Consider the following 16,771-nt stretch of genomic DNA (forward strand, 5'->3'; position numbering starts at 1 on the left):
CATAAAACGGAGTATTGGGGCTTCTGGGTAGCTCAGTTGGTTAAGCATCGGACTTCAGCTCAGGTCATGATCTCTTGGTTCGTGAGTCTGAGCCACAAGATGGGCTCTGCACTGACAGTGACACTGTCAGTGCAGAGCCTACTTGGAATTTTCTCTCTCCCTCTCCTTCTGCCCCTCCCCTGCTCATGCGTGTTCTCTCTCTAATAAACTTTTTTAAAAATATGGAGTATTACTCAGTCATAAAGAGGAAGAGCTGACACATGCTACAACAAAAATGAACATGAAAACCATGATGCCAAGTGAAAAAGGCCAGACACAAAAGGCCACATACTGTGGGATTCCATTTCCATGAAATGTCCAGAACGATCATATCCATAGACAGAAAGCAGATAAGTGGTCGTCAGGGATGGCGGGGGGGGGCAACAGAGAGTGGCTGCTAAAGGCTCTGTGACAAAAACATTCTGGAACTAGGGGCACCTGGGTGGTTCAGTTGGCTGGGCAACCAACTTCAGTTCAGGTCATGATCTTGCAGTTTGTGAGTTTGAGCTCCGCATCGGGCTCTGTGCTGATGGCTTCGGATTCTGTGTCTCCCCCTCTCACTCTGCCCTCTCCCCTGCTCATGCTCTGTGTCTCTCTGTCTCTCAATAATAAATAAACGTTAAAAAAAAACCCAAACATTCTGGAACTAGATAGTGATGATAGCTGTGTAACCTTGTGAATACACTAAAACCCACTGAATTATTTAAAAAGGTGATTGTATGGTATATGAATTATATCTCAATAAGTTGTTAAAAACAGTTGTATTACAGGGGCGCCTGGGTGGCTCAGTCGGTTAAACGTCAGACTTCAGCTCAGGTCATGATCTCGCAGTCTGTGAGTTCAAGCCTTGCGTCGGGGTCTGTGCTGACAGCTCGGAGCTTGGAACCTGCTTTGGATTCTGTGTCTTCTTCTCTCTCTGCTCTACTCCCCCACTCATGCTCTATCTCTCTCTCTCTCTCAAAAATAAATAAACGTTAAAAAAAAATTTTAAGCAGTTGTATTACATATGACTGCATTTATTTATACACAAGAACTCATTCAAATCTATTAATCATCAAGACTATTAGTCATCAAATCTACTAATCACCAAGAAAACTCAAGGAACCAAGAGATGTAAATACATGTAGTATTCAAAGACAAATGAAAGCAACCAAAGATAGCACTGTACGTTTTTAATTAGGGGAGAGGTTGGAAGATGAAAAAACAGGTAATAACAATGATTAAATATATTTACAACACACACAAACAGCAAGTGCTGGCCAGGCCAGGCCAAAACAAGAGCACTCCTGTAACTGCAGCTGGCACTAGTGAGCCCACGATGAGGTTATAATGCTTTTGGAAAGCAATTTGGTAATCCAGCAAGAAAGCAATGACAGAACAGCTGTCAATGAGATACAAAGAAATACTAAGGAGAAGGGAGTAAAAATAGTTAAAAACTTAGGTAGGCATTACGAAAGGATTAGAGAGTTTCAGAAAAACAACCAAGTTTACCCACAACCATAAAAAGAATTCTCTTTCTCTGGCTCTAAAGTGTTCTAGCAGTGACATCATTAGCCTCTCCACCACCAGACTGTTGTAGAATACCACAAAACAAACCCAGAGCACCCAGATTTATTTCTAGTAGTACTCCCCGTTAAAAGAACTCAGGACAGCACTTAACTCCATATCTTAGAACAGAAAAAAGAGAATCAATCAATATGGTACTGGAATCTGGGGCACCTGGGTGGCTCAGTCAGTTAAGCGTCCAACTTTGGCTCAGGTCATGGTCTCGTGGTTTGTGAGTTCAAGCCCTGCGTCGGGCTCTGTGCTGACAGCTCAGAGACTGGAGCCTGCTTCGGATTCTGTGTCTCACTCTCTCTCTCTGCCCCTGCCCTGCTTGTGCTGTCTCAAAAATAAATAAATAAATATAAACATTAAAAAACATATATATGGTACTGGAATACCTTGCTATGTCTGAAAAGGAGGTCCTCACATGTGTCTGTGGTAGTAAGGTGGGGGGGAAGCTGGCCTGGAGGGACTGTCACTAGCCAAGCTGTGACCCTGTAAACCCTAAAAAGAGATAAGTACAGGAAATCAGAATATTCCCAAACTGGGAAAAAACATGAGCCTGTAAGGATACACACAGGTGATAAGTGTATCAATGCTATAACTATAAAAGCAGGATGCATACGATTGAACACTTAATTTCATATATCTGAATAACTAAGGGAGCAGCGTGGCCATAGAGAGCTCTGTTTCTTGTATTATGTTTGTTCATAAAGGACAGATAAACATTTCCTCTCCTTTTAAACAGCGAAGGGAGACAGGGAACTATGAAGAAGCCACAATCCTAGAGAAAGTACGCCACAGACAGGACGGACAGGTGGGCACAGTAACCAAGACTTCGCAGCGGATGACAGCTCAGCCACCACAAGAAGACAGCTGAAGGAGAAGCTCCTTTTGAAATGCACCAAACACATAAAGTCAAAAACCAGACTAGACAGGACGTCCTGCACCCCAGACATAATGAGCACAGATACAGAGAAGGGAAGAGCAGATGGCAAGAAGAGGCAGGAGCCTGGGCAGGCCCCACAGGGCCGCATGAGCCCCTCTCTATGCAGCAGACCAGCCCCAGGAAGGCTGGCTCAGTCCAGGTCAGACACACACACACACCAGACCCCAGCTCCCAGACAAGGAGGCCCCATCACCGCCGGGGCTGCACCATAGCAGGGAGGAGGCAGGCTTCTTTCACGTACAGGTCTGTTGAGCATTAGAACTGCAGGCAAGGTGCAGGCCTACCTTAGGATGTTGAAGGTTCAGGTTCGGACCACTGCAGTGGAGCGAATATCACGATAAAGAGATTCAAACTTTTTGGTTTCCCGGTACATATAAAAGTTATAGTTACACTCTACTGGAGACAATATATTAAGTGGTAGTAGCGTTATGTCTAAAAACACAATGCCCATGCCTTAATTAAAAAACACTTTAGGGGCACCAGGGTGGCTCAGTCAGTTAAGCATCCAACTTCAGCTCAGGTCATTATCTCACGGTTCATGAGTTCGAGCCCCGCATCAGGCTCTGTGCTGACAGCTTGGACCATGGAGCCTGCTTCATATTCTATCTCTCCCTCTCCCTCTCTCTCTCTGTGCCCCTCCCCTGCTCACACTCTGTCTCTGTATCTCAAAAACAAATAAACATTAAAAAAAAAAAAAAAAAAAGTCTTAAAAAAATCTTTTATTGGTAGGGTGCCTGGGTGGCTCAGTCGGTCTGACTTTGGCTCTATGTCTCCCTCTCTCTCTGCCCCTCCCCTGCTTATGCTCTGTCTCTCCCTCTCTCTCCAAGATAGATAAACATTTTAAAAAATTAAAAATACTTGACTGGTTAAAAAAGAAAAAAAAAAAAAGCTAACCATTGGGATGCCTGGCTGACTCAGTTGGTGGAATACATAACTGCTGTTCATGAATTCAAGCCCCACGTTGGGCAAGTAGAGCTTACTTCTTCTTTAAATATTATTTATTTTGAGACAGAGAGAGGGAGAGAGACAATCCCAAGCAGGCTCCATGCTGTCAGTGCAGGGCCCAATGCAGGGTTCAATCTCATGAACCAAGAGATCGTGACCTGAGCCGACATCAAGAGTCAGACGCTTGGGGAGCCTGGGTGGCTCAGTCGGGTTAGCGTCTGACTCCCACTTAGGTCATGATCTCATGGTTTGTGAGTGCAAGCCCTACATCAGCTCTGCACTGATGGTGCAGAGCCTGCCTAGTATTCCCTCTCTCTGCACTTCTCGTAAGCGCTCTCTCCCTCTCAAAACACAAAAAAAGTCAGATGCTTAACCAACCGAGCCACCCAGGCGCTCCGAGAAATGGATTTTTTAATGTAGTACATGGTACAAATGGGACCAGCAGTATAGGTCCTCTAGCTAGACTGGTAGCACCATTTATTTATGGCGACTTGCTGTTTTCAACGCTCCACAGCTTGACAGTAAGCCGAGTGTGCTTTACACATTTCATAAATACTCCATCTCACAAGAAGTACCAACGACTGGACCAAGCTCTGGGGTTCAGTCAGCCCCTTAACGGTTTGTCCCTATGAGCAAAGCATATAACAGAAGCATATCAAATCCAGTAGCTTCCCTTGGAGATTAGCAGGAACTTCTCTGTCCTCAGGGGCAGTTCGTGGGGAAGAATCATGGTCACCATGCTAAGGCCTATCGAGAACTAGGACAGGCCCGGACTGTCCTCACAAGCCGGGCCAGCGATACTGCGAGTGAGGGCTGTGCACACGGAGCCCTGGGGATTCATGGGACTCCCGGACACAACCAAGGTCACATGCTCCTTGGGTCATCCTGGGTGCAGACCCTCAGGCCTGGTACAGAGGAGCAGCCAGACTGCGTGACCTAAGGGGCACACGAAAGGGACGGAAGTGGGAAGGAGCTAGCACTTCAAACAGCAGAGCCCTGGGCATCACAGCAGCGCTGTGAACTGATCCGGCCACAGGTCTGCTGAGCAGCCACCACTGCCCTATGGGGCAGGGGAGCGGGGACTTCCGCCTGTCTCTGTCATGGCCGCCCCACCCCTGCACCTGTCCCAGAAAGTGTGTCAATCAGATCAACGTGGCTTCACCTAAATTCACCTGTGTGCCCAGGCTCCTGTCAAGCAAGACTCAAGGAAACAACAGGAGACACGCCCAAGACAGTGGCAAACAGTGCTTTTAATTCAAAACTGACAAGTGAAACAGTGACTAAAATCTCAAACATTATTTTTTTTTTAATGTTTATTTTTGAGAGACAGAGACAGAGTGCAAGCAGGGGAGGGGCAGAGACAGAAAGGGAGACACAGAATCTGAAAGAGAATCCAGACTCTGAGCTGTCAGCACAGAGCCTGATGCCGGGCTTGAGCTCACAAACCGCGAGATCATGACCCGAGCCAAAGTGGGACGCTTAACCGATGCAGCCACCCAGGCACTCCTCAAACATGACATTCGTGAAGAACAAAATATGACAGGCTGATTCATGGACCTGGAAAAATGTAATTGTATACCAACACCTTCTGGACTCAATGACATTTCTGGCAAAGGCACAGACACATCTGTCACGTGGTTTGGAACACGGCCGGGGGATAGCCCAGGGCTTCTTCCCAGTAGGCAGAACCTTCACCCTGGGAGGTGCGGTAAAACAACACCCAAGGTCAGTGAAGAGTTTCCGAAGGGTCAGCGGCGAAGCCTGGGAGGGCGGGCAGCTCAGGCAGCAGGTGCCCACGACCACAAAAAATAAGGGGCACTGAAGACCTGGGTGTGACAGTTCCCCATCAAACTAGCTATGCTGGGGACAAAGGACCCCGATATCAAAGACCCTGGGAGGCTGGCTGCAGAGCACTTACCAAGAAGAGCACTCTTCAGCTCAGACTTCCTGAGGGCAAACTCAGCAAACATCCAGCCCGTGGACAGCAGTCCCCCCAAAACAACTACCAGGTTAAGTCAGACAAGACTCTGGTTACAAGCATGTGTTCCTGAGAACTTTCATCAGAGTGGTTTCTGTGATTGTTAAAAAAGCTTCCAGGGGCGCCTGGGTGGCGCAGTCGGTTGGGCGTCCAACTTCAGCCAGGTCACGATCTCGCGGTCCGTGAGTTCGAGCCCCGCGTCAGGCTCTGGGCTGATGGCTCAGAGCCTGGAGCCTGTTTCCGATTCTGTGTCTCCCTCTCTCTCTGCCCCTCCCCCGTTCATGCTCTGTCTCTCTCTGTCCCAAAAATAAATAAATGTTGAAAAAAAAAAATTTAAAAAAAAAAAAAAAGCTTCCAGAACAGATCCTCAAAGGAGGGCACTGTCATCCCCTGGAAAGCATGAGTTTGTATCAGACCCCACTCAGCCAGGCCATCCCCAGGGGCAGGCCCCACCCGACTTGGCAGCCCTTGGCACGCACCTTCATCCGCTGTGAGGCTCTGTGGCAGGCTGCTGGCTAACCCGTGCAGCGTGCTGCAAGCTGATGGGCTGTCTTGACAGACAGGGGCCTGACCCTACAGACCCCATGACAGACCTGGCCAGGCACTGCTGAGGGAGGAAGTAGAGCACCATGCCGGATGAAACCTGCTCACTTCCTCTCCGCCATCCATCCGCATGTGAGGATATTAGGTGCCACCGAAAATCCCCAGGCCACCTGAGCAGGTGCGAGAGGAGACAGCAGGTGCCATGAGAACAGATCTGAAAGTCCGGAGGTGTGTGTGTTTGATGTTACTGGTGGTGTTTGCTGGGGGTGGCAGAGTGAGACACGATCTGGACAGAAAACAGCTCCAGAGATGGGACCTGCAGAGCAGCCACTTTCCCTGCAGAATTTCAACGTGAGATGTGTCACTCCATGCCACACGCTTGATGTAGGGGACTTCAAGCCTGATACTGCAGCAACCCAGCGTCAAAAACACCTGGTCGGCCCAGATGTTCTAGGAAATGAATGCATGTTTCCTAGCCACAAGAAGTGAAAGGGAGAACGGGCAACGGCCTCGATCCCGTGGCTGCCCCAGTGGGGCTCATTCTAGGAGTTGCCAGGGCCATACTTAAGCACAGCCCGCCAGAAGGGAGCCCACCACCATGAGCTCCCAGTCTTTAGGAAGTCTGGGGCCACTGATACATATTCCATCCCAGTGGTTCTCAACTAGGATGATTCTGTGCCCCGAGGGACCCCTAGCAATGCCTGGAGGCATTTGTGATGCCATAACTGGGAGAGGGAGAAAAGTGGTACTGGCATCTAGTAGGTAGGTGCAGAGATGCTATAAACATCCCACAACGAAGAGGACAGAACACAACAAAGAATAATCAGGTCTGAGTGTCAACAGTTCCTGGGTGACAAGTCCTGCTCTATTCTGATAAGACTCAATGCTCCCTTTCCCAGGAAGAACCTCACCAAGTGTTCAGTGACCACCCTGAAAGCACTCAGCGCTAGTGCAGGCCCTGTGTGCAACAAGGTCCTGCAGCCACCGCTTAGAGCAGGAGTGAGAGGGAAGTATGAGCACAGGAAGCTGGGATCAGGGAGAGTGACAGGTATCCCCAGGTTGAAAAAGACATGTTAAAAAACCCTAATGCAGGGTGCCTGGCTGTCAGCTGAGTGTAAGACTCGACTTCAGCTTAGGTCATGATCTCACCAGTCGTGGGATCAAGCCCTGGGTCAGGCTCTGCACTGAGCATGGAGCCTGCTTGAGCTAGTTTCTCTCTCTCTCTCTCTCTCTGCCCTTCCTGCATGTACCATGCTCTCTTTTTCTCTCAAAATAAATAAACGTTAAAAACAAAAAAACCAAAAAAACCCTAATGCCGTGTTTGGGAAACAATACGAAACTCCCATGACCTAAACAGTATACATGGCAGTGCTGACGAGGCTTTCTCCCAACCACGGTGTGGATTCACACTGAGAAGGATCAGACTGGAGCAGAAGAAAGCACCCCACAAATGTGCTGCCAGCCCTCCAGAGCCCAGCACAGTGCAGGGAAGCGGGGCAAGTGGCTGCCGCAGGAGCGGGAGGAGACAGTCAGAAGGGAGTGGGCACACCCCTAATGGGGGGAGCTAATACCCCACTCCCTTAGCGGCCAGACCCACATTCAACTCCCAAGAGGGTAAGAACATCAAGCCGGCAGAGATGGCCAAACGTGAAATGTCTCTGCACAGCGCGTGCTCTCGGGAAGGAGTCAGCCACTCCAACAGCAGCAGCAGGGCCCGGGCCTGGGCACCACAGGGGCGCAAGCCCTGGCTTTCTTACTCGGTTTCTCCATGGCTCTAGGCTCAGCGGGCCAACACGCAGGTTTTGGCTGGAACTCTGCTTGACAATGCTGTTTCCAAATGCCAGCCTTTGACATTTCGCTTGCTGTAAGATTATACTCAATAATTTCTCTGATTTAAGATGTTTTTTTTAAACTAATGAAGCAAACTCTCAACTTGGAGCTGGATGAAAAACACAGCTAGGAGCCCACTTTGATTGCTGTAAAGAACACCCTGTTTATTCCACGGTAAAGCAAGCCAATGCAAAATGAGACACATCCAGCCGGAACTGGCACATGAGGGGAGAAGCAGCTGAGCACGCTAGACCTGCAGCCTCTCAGTGTGTCCCGGAGTGACTGTTCCCGCAGGGAATCACCTCTCTTGGAAGGAGCCCCCAGAGACAACAGGTAAAGGGGAATTAAGACTTAAGATAACCCCACACACAGTATTCTTAGCACTGTACCTGCAGGTGGTCTGGGACTGAGGTCTTGGTAGACAAACACTGTGTTCTGTATACATGTCACAGAACCTGTTACAAGATAAAAGTTGAGCCCAGGTTTTTCCCACCTGTAAACACTAATGCACCTGATACTCTTACCTTTACTGGCAAGTTCACCCTGCCCCAAAGCACAATTCCAATGAGAGGTTTGAAGGAGTTAATAAGCCTCTCCTTTAGAGACACACACACGTTAGTATAAATTAATATAAATTAGCTAGTTGTCTTACTTTGTTGTTGGCGGCTAGCTAAAACCGTCACCAAGCTCTGGACAGGTGCAGAATGCTCTGGAGCCTGAGCTGAGCCAGGCCTGCTCTGGCTTGGCAGGTATTGAGGTAGAAGGCTTTGCCACAGTAAAGAGAGAGAAACAGAGTGCTTGCTCTGGAGATGCAGGAGGTTGGGGAGTGGCCCCGGGGCCAGGCTGAGAGGGGACAGGGAGAGGACGCCAAGTGCCTACACACAAACCAGCGGGCAACACCTGCTTAAAACCACCACCCCCTCTACCTCGAACTCCCGGAACCCCAATGTTCTCCCCACCCCAGCCTCTGCAGCCCCTTCACCTCCTCCCAGTGCAGCAGGTTGATTCTGTCTTTTGCTGCAGCCTAAAGCACATCCAGCAACTCCTGCCCACAGTCCTGGGAGGGTAAGGGGAACAACAAGACCTTGAACCCACCCTGTGCAGACAACTCAGGTCATTGGGCATACTCTCGTAAGCACATCCTACTCTCCCAAACCACAGGTTCTCTGTCACTTCATAGGAATATTACACACTCATTTTGCTCATCAGAGTTTCTTAAACGAAATAAACTACATTATTAACCCAATTACTCAATAAACATTACCACTGTCCTAGCAAGGGTCCAGGGACACGGCCATCGGCAGACATGATCCCTGCCCTTAGGAAGTGACATCCAAACAGGCAACAGGCCTGATGTCATTTACAAAAGCGGCTGGCTAAAGCTGTGAGGTGGCCAGGACAGAGCAGACAAGTACTAGGGGTACAAAGCAGACTTCTGGCTACTGTGGGGCTGAAGCATGAGTGGGCAAGAGGCTTGATGAAGAGAGTACCCTCAGGTGCTGGGAGTGGCCTCCAGTGGAGGGTTGCAGCACTGTTCAGGGGACAGTGATGGCAGCTTAGATGGTGCTGCTCGGCAGGGAAGGAAATATTCACGTGAAGAAAATAAAATGTAATAGCTAAACATGCATCGCACATTTTAAAGTTTCACTTTCCCCTAATGTTTCAGATTCAAAATACAGCAGATTCAACATCCAAATGAAGCAGAGAAAGGACTCTGGATTTGTGAGACAGCAATAACAGATGCCACGAGACAGACAGACACATACACACACAAACACACACACCTGCTTGGCCGTCACAACGTCACATGCTTTAAGTCAAACGGCAGGGCCTCACAGCAGCTTCAATGATTTCAGTCAAATGCAGCACCCTCGGGTGCACACTGCTTTATCCACTTCATCAGCACAGGTTCACGGAGTACCTGCTACGTGCCACGTACTGCTCTAGACACTGGAGGCACAACAAAGAACGAGGCTAAGCCTATACCCTTAAGAAAGCGACATTCTGATATGGCACACGGATACCCCAAAATGCAAACAACAAGTAAGCATCACAGTGTCAGATGGTGATAATTACCATGAGAAAAATACAGCCAGGAAGGAAACAGAGTAGTTTGTGGTAGTTGTATTTGATGTGAGTAGTTGTGGGATGTGCAAATTCAAACACAGAAACCCTGAATGGGAAAGTGACACCTAAGCAAAGATGCAAGAAGGGGAAAGCCCTAAAGAAATCTGGGAGAGCCTTCCCAGCAGAGGACTGGCCAGTGCAAAGGTCCTAAGACAAGAGCATCTCTAGACTCAACAGTCTAGTGTGACCCACAGTATGGGCCATCTCCAGACAGAACTCCTCAGTGTCAGGCAGGGACCTCAATGGCCCTGAAACGTCCCTTCTGGGATCACTTCTGGTACCCTCTGGGTGCCTCAAACCACAGGAGTGGGATCCTGAGAAACGGGGCTGGCCATAAGGGCCCAAGCATGTCCTGAACCAGAGTGTGACACTAGCCTAGCCAGGGCTATTTATTCCCTCCTATCACCAGGCCTGGGCTCCAAGATGGTGGCCACCAGGCCATTGCTGCCCTGGTGGTTTTCTCTGCTCCGGCAATTATGGGCACCATGACACAGAAACCTGTCAGGGGCAACCTTCCCCCTTTGTGGAATTCTGTAATTTCCTTCCTGCCTCGGCCACTGCAGGCTAACAGAGCACCTCAGTGCAAGACCAGCTCTCAGGGCCCCTCCGTGACGGAGAGGTTTGTAGGGTCAAGTGAATGCCCGTGCTTTCTCTTGCCATAGCCGTAACTCACTGGCGTGCGTATGTTTTAACAAATAATTTTACTTCTGGAGTTAAGAAAGACAGCCACAACATTACTCTTTAAAGCATTTAAGCATCAATTGCACAGTGAAAAACCTAAGAGAAAAGCCTTCTTCCAAGTGTGAGAAGTCCAAATGTTTATTCGAAAGAGCTGATTTTTTTTAAAAACATCTTGAGGTGGTACTTAAGCAACGTAAACGGCACTGAGACTGTCGGCCACAATCTGGAGGACACTTGCCGACTGGCGGCCCCGCGGGGTGGGGTCTCGTCCCAAGGTGCCCTTTGCAGCCTGCCTGCCCTGTGCACTGTGGAAGCAGCACAGCCCCCAGGGATCCCAAGTGACCCAGGACCTGCGGGTGACTCATTCCCTCTCAGCACAACCCAGTCAGCTTGCCACCCACCTGATGACCCAAAATTGTGGTAAGTAAATAGTTTGGGTTACTCAATAGCTTCTGAAATTGAAATCTCTGAACATATTTTTTAATTTTTTTTTTTAACCTTTCATTTATTTTTGAGACAGAGAGAGACAGAGCATGAGCAGGGGAGGGTCAGAGAGAGGGAGACACAGAATCTGAAACAGGCTCCAGGCTCAGAGCTGTCAGCCCAGAGCCTGATGCGGGGCTCGAACTCATGGACCGAGAGATCATGACCTGAGCTGAAGTCGGCCGCTTAACCGACTGAGCCACCCAGGCGCCCCTGAACATATTTAAAGCAACAAAACCCTAGTTATGACTGTCCACCATCTCCATCCCACCTAATAAAATGGAGCTGAGCACAAGAGAAGTTCTCAAGAACATGACCCTCTGCCTGGCCCTGCAGCCACCACGTCACCACGAGAGTTACGACTGCTCGCCTTTCCTACACACACGTGCCCATACCCCAAATCCAAGCCCCTCACACCCGAGGACGGTCGCCAGCTTCACACCAGCAGCTGTCCTTCCCCCCACCCCCGGCTGGCCAAGGCTGCTCCTTTCCCGTCAGCAGCCCCCCGCCCCGGCCGTCTCCAGCCCTCACCCTTCCTCCCCCACTTCCCGGTACGGCACCCCATCAATGCCCCCCCCCCAGAAGGAGATCCCCCTGTATGTTTCTCTCTCCTTCCTCCCGTGTGTCTGGCCAGGACAAGGTTCTGTACCTGCTTCACTGCTGAGAAATGTGGGAGATGTGTCCGGGGCACAGCTCTCACAAGAACAAGGAAAGATGGCTGTTCTCGATCGAACTTGGCTATGGGAAATCAGTGCCACTGACATCCGGCATCTTTGGAGCCTCTGGAATAGGGTATCACCATGTCCCCCCTCCCCCCTCAGCAAGAATCTCTTTCTGTCTACATCGGTGTGGAGGGAGAATCTACGTACAAGTGCCACCTGCTGTGCTCACCTCACCTCACCTCTCGGAGCAGGGACCACAACCAGCCCTTCGCAGGAGTGGCTCTGACAGGAAGACAAGCCTGAGTCTTATACAGTTGATTCCAACTGAACTTGTAAGAATACAGTCCATTTGTGAACTGGGCATTTTCTGTGGACTTCAACTTGTTTCACACAATTTGTAAATAAAAACTTAAAAGAGTTTCAACTTCTTTGACCCCATGAGCATCGAGTTCGACAGTCCCCTCTCAGAAGTAGAAACTTTCAAGGGAGAATTAATTTGAGATCAAGTTACATTTTCATATCCACCAAAAACATATTAAGGCTCAACTGAAATGCACAGTACACTGGTCACCCACTAAGAGTTAAGGAAAATATCAACATCAAAATACCCAGTATCCACCGTTGAAAACCACTAAATATAACAAACATTTTTAACACAGGGACTAAAACACAAATAAACTCATGGCAAAGGAAAACAAATGACCCACAGATTTCTTTCCCACCTCCCACCAAGTCTCATGCACCAGACAAGACAGCTTCACTAACCCTTAGGAAACCAACTGCCAGGTAGATGAAAGCTTTTTTTTTTAAAGATTTTATTTTTAAGTACCCTCTACACCTAACATGGGGCCTGAATTCGCAACCTCAAGATCAAGAATTACATGCTCCACCAACTGAGCCAGGCAGGCACCCCTGGAAGCTGATTTTTAAAACACAGAGCCACATATTTTTAAAGCACATCTCACGGTCAGTTATCACCTGGTGGCAAGACAGTACCCTACTGGGCAGGTGGGAAAGTGCAGGCAGGAGTGAGCGAGCTCACCAGGCCACAGGAGGCTCCTGCCAGCCTCTGGGGAGAAGCCACAGCTACTCCCAGGGCTCCTGCGTCTACACAGGGGATAAGGCACGGCTGCAGAGCAGCTTTCTTGCTCAGAGTGCTTCGAAGAACTAGGATGGGAGACATGATTTTTCTTCTTTTTGTTTGAAAATGTGCTTTAAAACATTTCACAATGCGGAGTGATTTATCCACTCATCCCGCTAACAGACATTCACTGAGCACCTACCAAGAGCCCAATCCTACCTGAACCCTGGGGACTAGGAGAAAAGGAGACAGCACCTGCGTGGATGCCAGGAGGCAGAGGAGTGGGATCTGCAGGAAGAGGAATGAATGGCTGCCATTCCTCAGATCCCTCCAGAAATTTCTCCCCATCTTATCTCTTCAGGAAGGATAAAATGCAAATTAAACAAGGATTTCACAAAGAAGGAGCTTGGGGAGTCTGAGGCTACACTCAGGGTTGGTGTGATGAGAAAGTCTTTGCCCTTGAGGGGAAGGCCATGGCTCTGCACCAGATTCACAGCAGGGGGACTACACACTCCCTCTCTGAGCAATCACAACTAGGTTCTTTAAGAATGCCTTGGCTCTTAAAGGGTTTCTTACATCTCTACAAACACACTGAGGAAGAATCTAATTCCTTGATATCACAGGAATAAATATCGGAAAGCTTAATCGTTAGTTACTAAACTGCCTACACCTTTTGCCTGTGAACTAGTCTCGGCCTCGGACAGACAGACAAAAGCTACAAGCACGAGTGAAGAATTAGCACGAAACGGTTAGAACTCTCACTCTGCAGGTTCGGATCCCAGCCCTGCTCCTCATTGGCTGTCTTACCTTGAACAAGTTACGTCTCCTCTCTGTGGCTCAGACTCTACCTCACAGCTAGGAATAAGGAGACCAGACCTCCCAGGCTTGCTGTGAGGATTTAATGAGTTAATCTACACAAAGCACACCAGCCAACTCAGAGGGAGTGCACTAAAAACACTTCTACAATTAAATAACAGAGGAGAGGTTTCCATTCCAAGGGCCATCAGATCATAAAATAAGCCTTTGGAGACAAAAATGAAGCCCATCCCCTTTCCAAATGTGTGGTTTATGTATCTGAGTAAAACTGAATTAAATATACACTGTACTAGAAGGTCCGATTCTGACTCTGAGGCAAACAAAATGATACAGGGAGGTTGAGCCCCCAAACACACTGTGAGAGAAACCAAGATCAAAATCAGGCCCTTCTGGGGTGCCTGGGTGGCTCAGTCAGTTGGGCGTCTGACTTCGGCTCAGGTCATGATCTTGCAGTCTGTGACTTCAAGCCCCAGGTCGGGCTCTGCGCTGACTGGAGCCTGCTTCAGATTCTCTCTCTCTCTGCCCCTCCCCTGCTCTCACTATGTCTCTCTCTCTCTCAAAAATAAAATAAAAACATTAAAAAAACCATTTTTTTTAAATAAAAATAAAATCAGGCTCTTATATGGTCAAGAGGCAGCCATGTGGTTTAAGGCTCCAGCCGGCAACTTTTCCTTGGGAGAGGATCCCAAACTCAAAAAGCTAAGTGGTCTTTAAATGCCGCCTGGGCAGAGTGTGCTCTGGAGCCCTGGAACACACTGAGACAGGCACAGCCAATGCAGGACACAGTGGGGACACCTCCCTCTAGCTCCCTGCATAACCAGGGGTGGGAAACTGCCACCAACCCCGCCGGCTCATCCCCAAAGGAACCCTGCTCTCGCATCAACCAGGCTCACTGTAAAAACGTCCTCTCACCCCAGGAGGTTCCACAAAGCCCAGAATCAGGCCCAGAAACCACTGCTGCCGCCCCACCCCCTACTTCCACCAAGAGGAACAAACCGTGGCGGAGTAGCAAAATTGTGGACCCAAGTTCTAGATCTGTGACTTAGCTGAAACCAGGGATAACCATGGGTAAGCCACACACTCTGAGCCATAATTTACTCTTCTGTAAAATGAGGTTGGGGTGTCTAGGTGGCATAGTTAGGTGTCTGTGGATTTTGGCTCAGGTCATGATCTCATGGTTCAGAGGATCCAGCCCCATGTTGGGCTCTGTGCTGACAGCACAGACCTTGCTTGAGATTCTCTCTCTCTCCTCTCTCTGTCCCTCCCCTCACATGCACTTCTCCTCTCCCTCTCTTTCTCAAAACGAATATTAAAAAAAAAACAAAAAACCAGGGGGCCTGAGTGGCTCAGTATCTGAGTGTCTGACTCTTGATTTCGGCTCAGGTTCATGAGTCTGAGCCCCAAGTCAGGCTCTGCACTGACAGCAGAGCTGGCTTGGGATCCTGTCTCCCTCTCTCTCTGCCCCTCCCCTGCTCACACTCCCCCCCTCAAAAATAAACAAACATTATTTTTAAATAAATAAATAAATAAGCAAGCTATTTTCAAAAAAAAATTTTTAAATAATAGAATGAGGTTGATAACATTCACCCACCTCTTGAGGGCTGCTGAGCGCCTGTAACAGACAAGTGCAGGAAGCACTCTGTGAGGTGTGTCGTGGCTCACGTGGCTGCTGCCTAAGGTGGCAGGAGGGGACTCTGGGGGCCAGGTGTCTGTCGTCCTGAGCTCACAACACACACTGTGCCACATGCTCCGCAGGCCACACAGGTCTTCAACCTCAGGCAGACAGGGAGCCGGCTCACGTAAGACAAGTGGTCACCAAGCTCTTGCGCAGCATGACACAAAGCAAAACACAGCTTGTGCTAACCAGTGTGGAACCACACTAACCAGCTGAAGCTCCAGGTGGTCAGCTGCCTGGCTCTCAAGAAAGACCGGAGTACGACTGTTTCGACCGTTTCTACTGTTCCACAGAATAGGGTGAAGAAAGGGCAGAAAGGGAAGGGAGAAGCATTCAGTGGGTGATCCCTGAGGGTGGCCACTTATCTGTCTTCCCACTGTGTCCTTCAGTCCCTTGGAGCCTCTCACCGAGCAAGAAGCAGGAGAGGCAGGTAGAGGGACACAAGGTCGGGGCTGCCATCCACCTGAAGTCTAGCCTTCAGGCTTCGCAGATGGCAGGACTCGGCCAACACGGTCTCCGAATCTCACTAACCTGTATCTTCACTGTTAACGCTGTACATACGTCACCACAGGTTATGAAATACAGAATCTTTTCATGGACACAGAAGCTCCTGCACTTGCTTGCTTCCTGCACTTTGGAACTGCCTAAAGGCATACTTCACACACCATTAACTTGATTAACATGAACATCAGGATGTCAGTTACCTCTGGACCGCTGGGCATGAGATTACAATCAGGAGGGCCACTCAGAGGGCTTCCAAAAACCTGGTGAATACCCTATGTTTAAAGCAAGGTGGTGGACACATGCAAGTCTGTTTATGTGTTCATTCTTTGAATTCTCCAAATAATTACACGTACCCTTTACAGATACAACTTTAAATACCATTAAGATAGGGGCGCCTGGGTGGCTCAGTCGGTTAAGTCCGACTTCAGCTCAGGTCACGATCTCGCGGTCCGTGAGTTCGAGCCCCGTGTCAGGCTCTGGGCTGACAGCTCAGAGCCTGGAGCCTGCTTCCAATTCTGTGTTTCCCTCTCTCTGCCCCTCCCCCGTTCATTCTCTGTCTGTCTCTGTCTCAAAAATAAATAAACGTTTAAAAAAAAAAATTAAATACCATTAAGATAAAAATAATGAAATGCCATTTTTCTCTACTTCTATAAACGATAACATTTGTTAAGTGCTTACTGTTTGCTATGTGCTCCTCTGACCATTTTATGCATGTTATCACGGTTAGTCCCCAAAACAACTCAGGGTGAGGACCGCCCACATCCATTTTTTTTTTTTTAAAGATGGGGGACGCTGAGGCACAAGGCAGGTCCTTGGCCACAGTTACACACCCAGCAGTGAAACCATATCCAAATCCCACCCCGCTTAGCAACAGGCGTCTCAGATGCCGATATTCCATGTGAGCCAGGTAAGT

General features: G+C 49.0%; 1 protein-coding gene across 8 annotated transcripts in view; it reads right to left on the reverse strand.

The window, feature by feature from the left end:
- PDPK1 (3-phosphoinositide dependent protein kinase 1) overlaps window positions 1–16,771 on the reverse strand; it is a 78,241-nt gene that overhangs the window by 44,247 nt on the left and 17,223 nt on the right. Inside the window, exon 1 of one of the 8 annotated variants that reach the window (XM_060648168.3) lies at window positions 332–585. The exons of 6 other annotated variants lie outside the window; for them this stretch is intronic. In XM_060648168.3, the coding sequence (XP_060504151.2) occupies window positions 332–376 (45 nt within the window). In that variant the 5' untranslated portion in view covers window positions 377–585. Of the gene's footprint in view, window positions 1–331; window positions 586–16,771 lie in introns of those variants that run through there. One more of the 8 variants, XM_060648170.3, reaches the window with a different exon arrangement.

This window comes from Panthera onca, chromosome E3 (genome assembly GCF_046562875.1).
Source record: "Panthera onca isolate mPanOnc1 chromosome E3, mPanOnc1 haplotype 2, whole genome shotgun sequence".
Lineage (NCBI taxonomy): Eukaryota > Metazoa > Chordata > Mammalia > Carnivora > Felidae > Panthera > Panthera onca.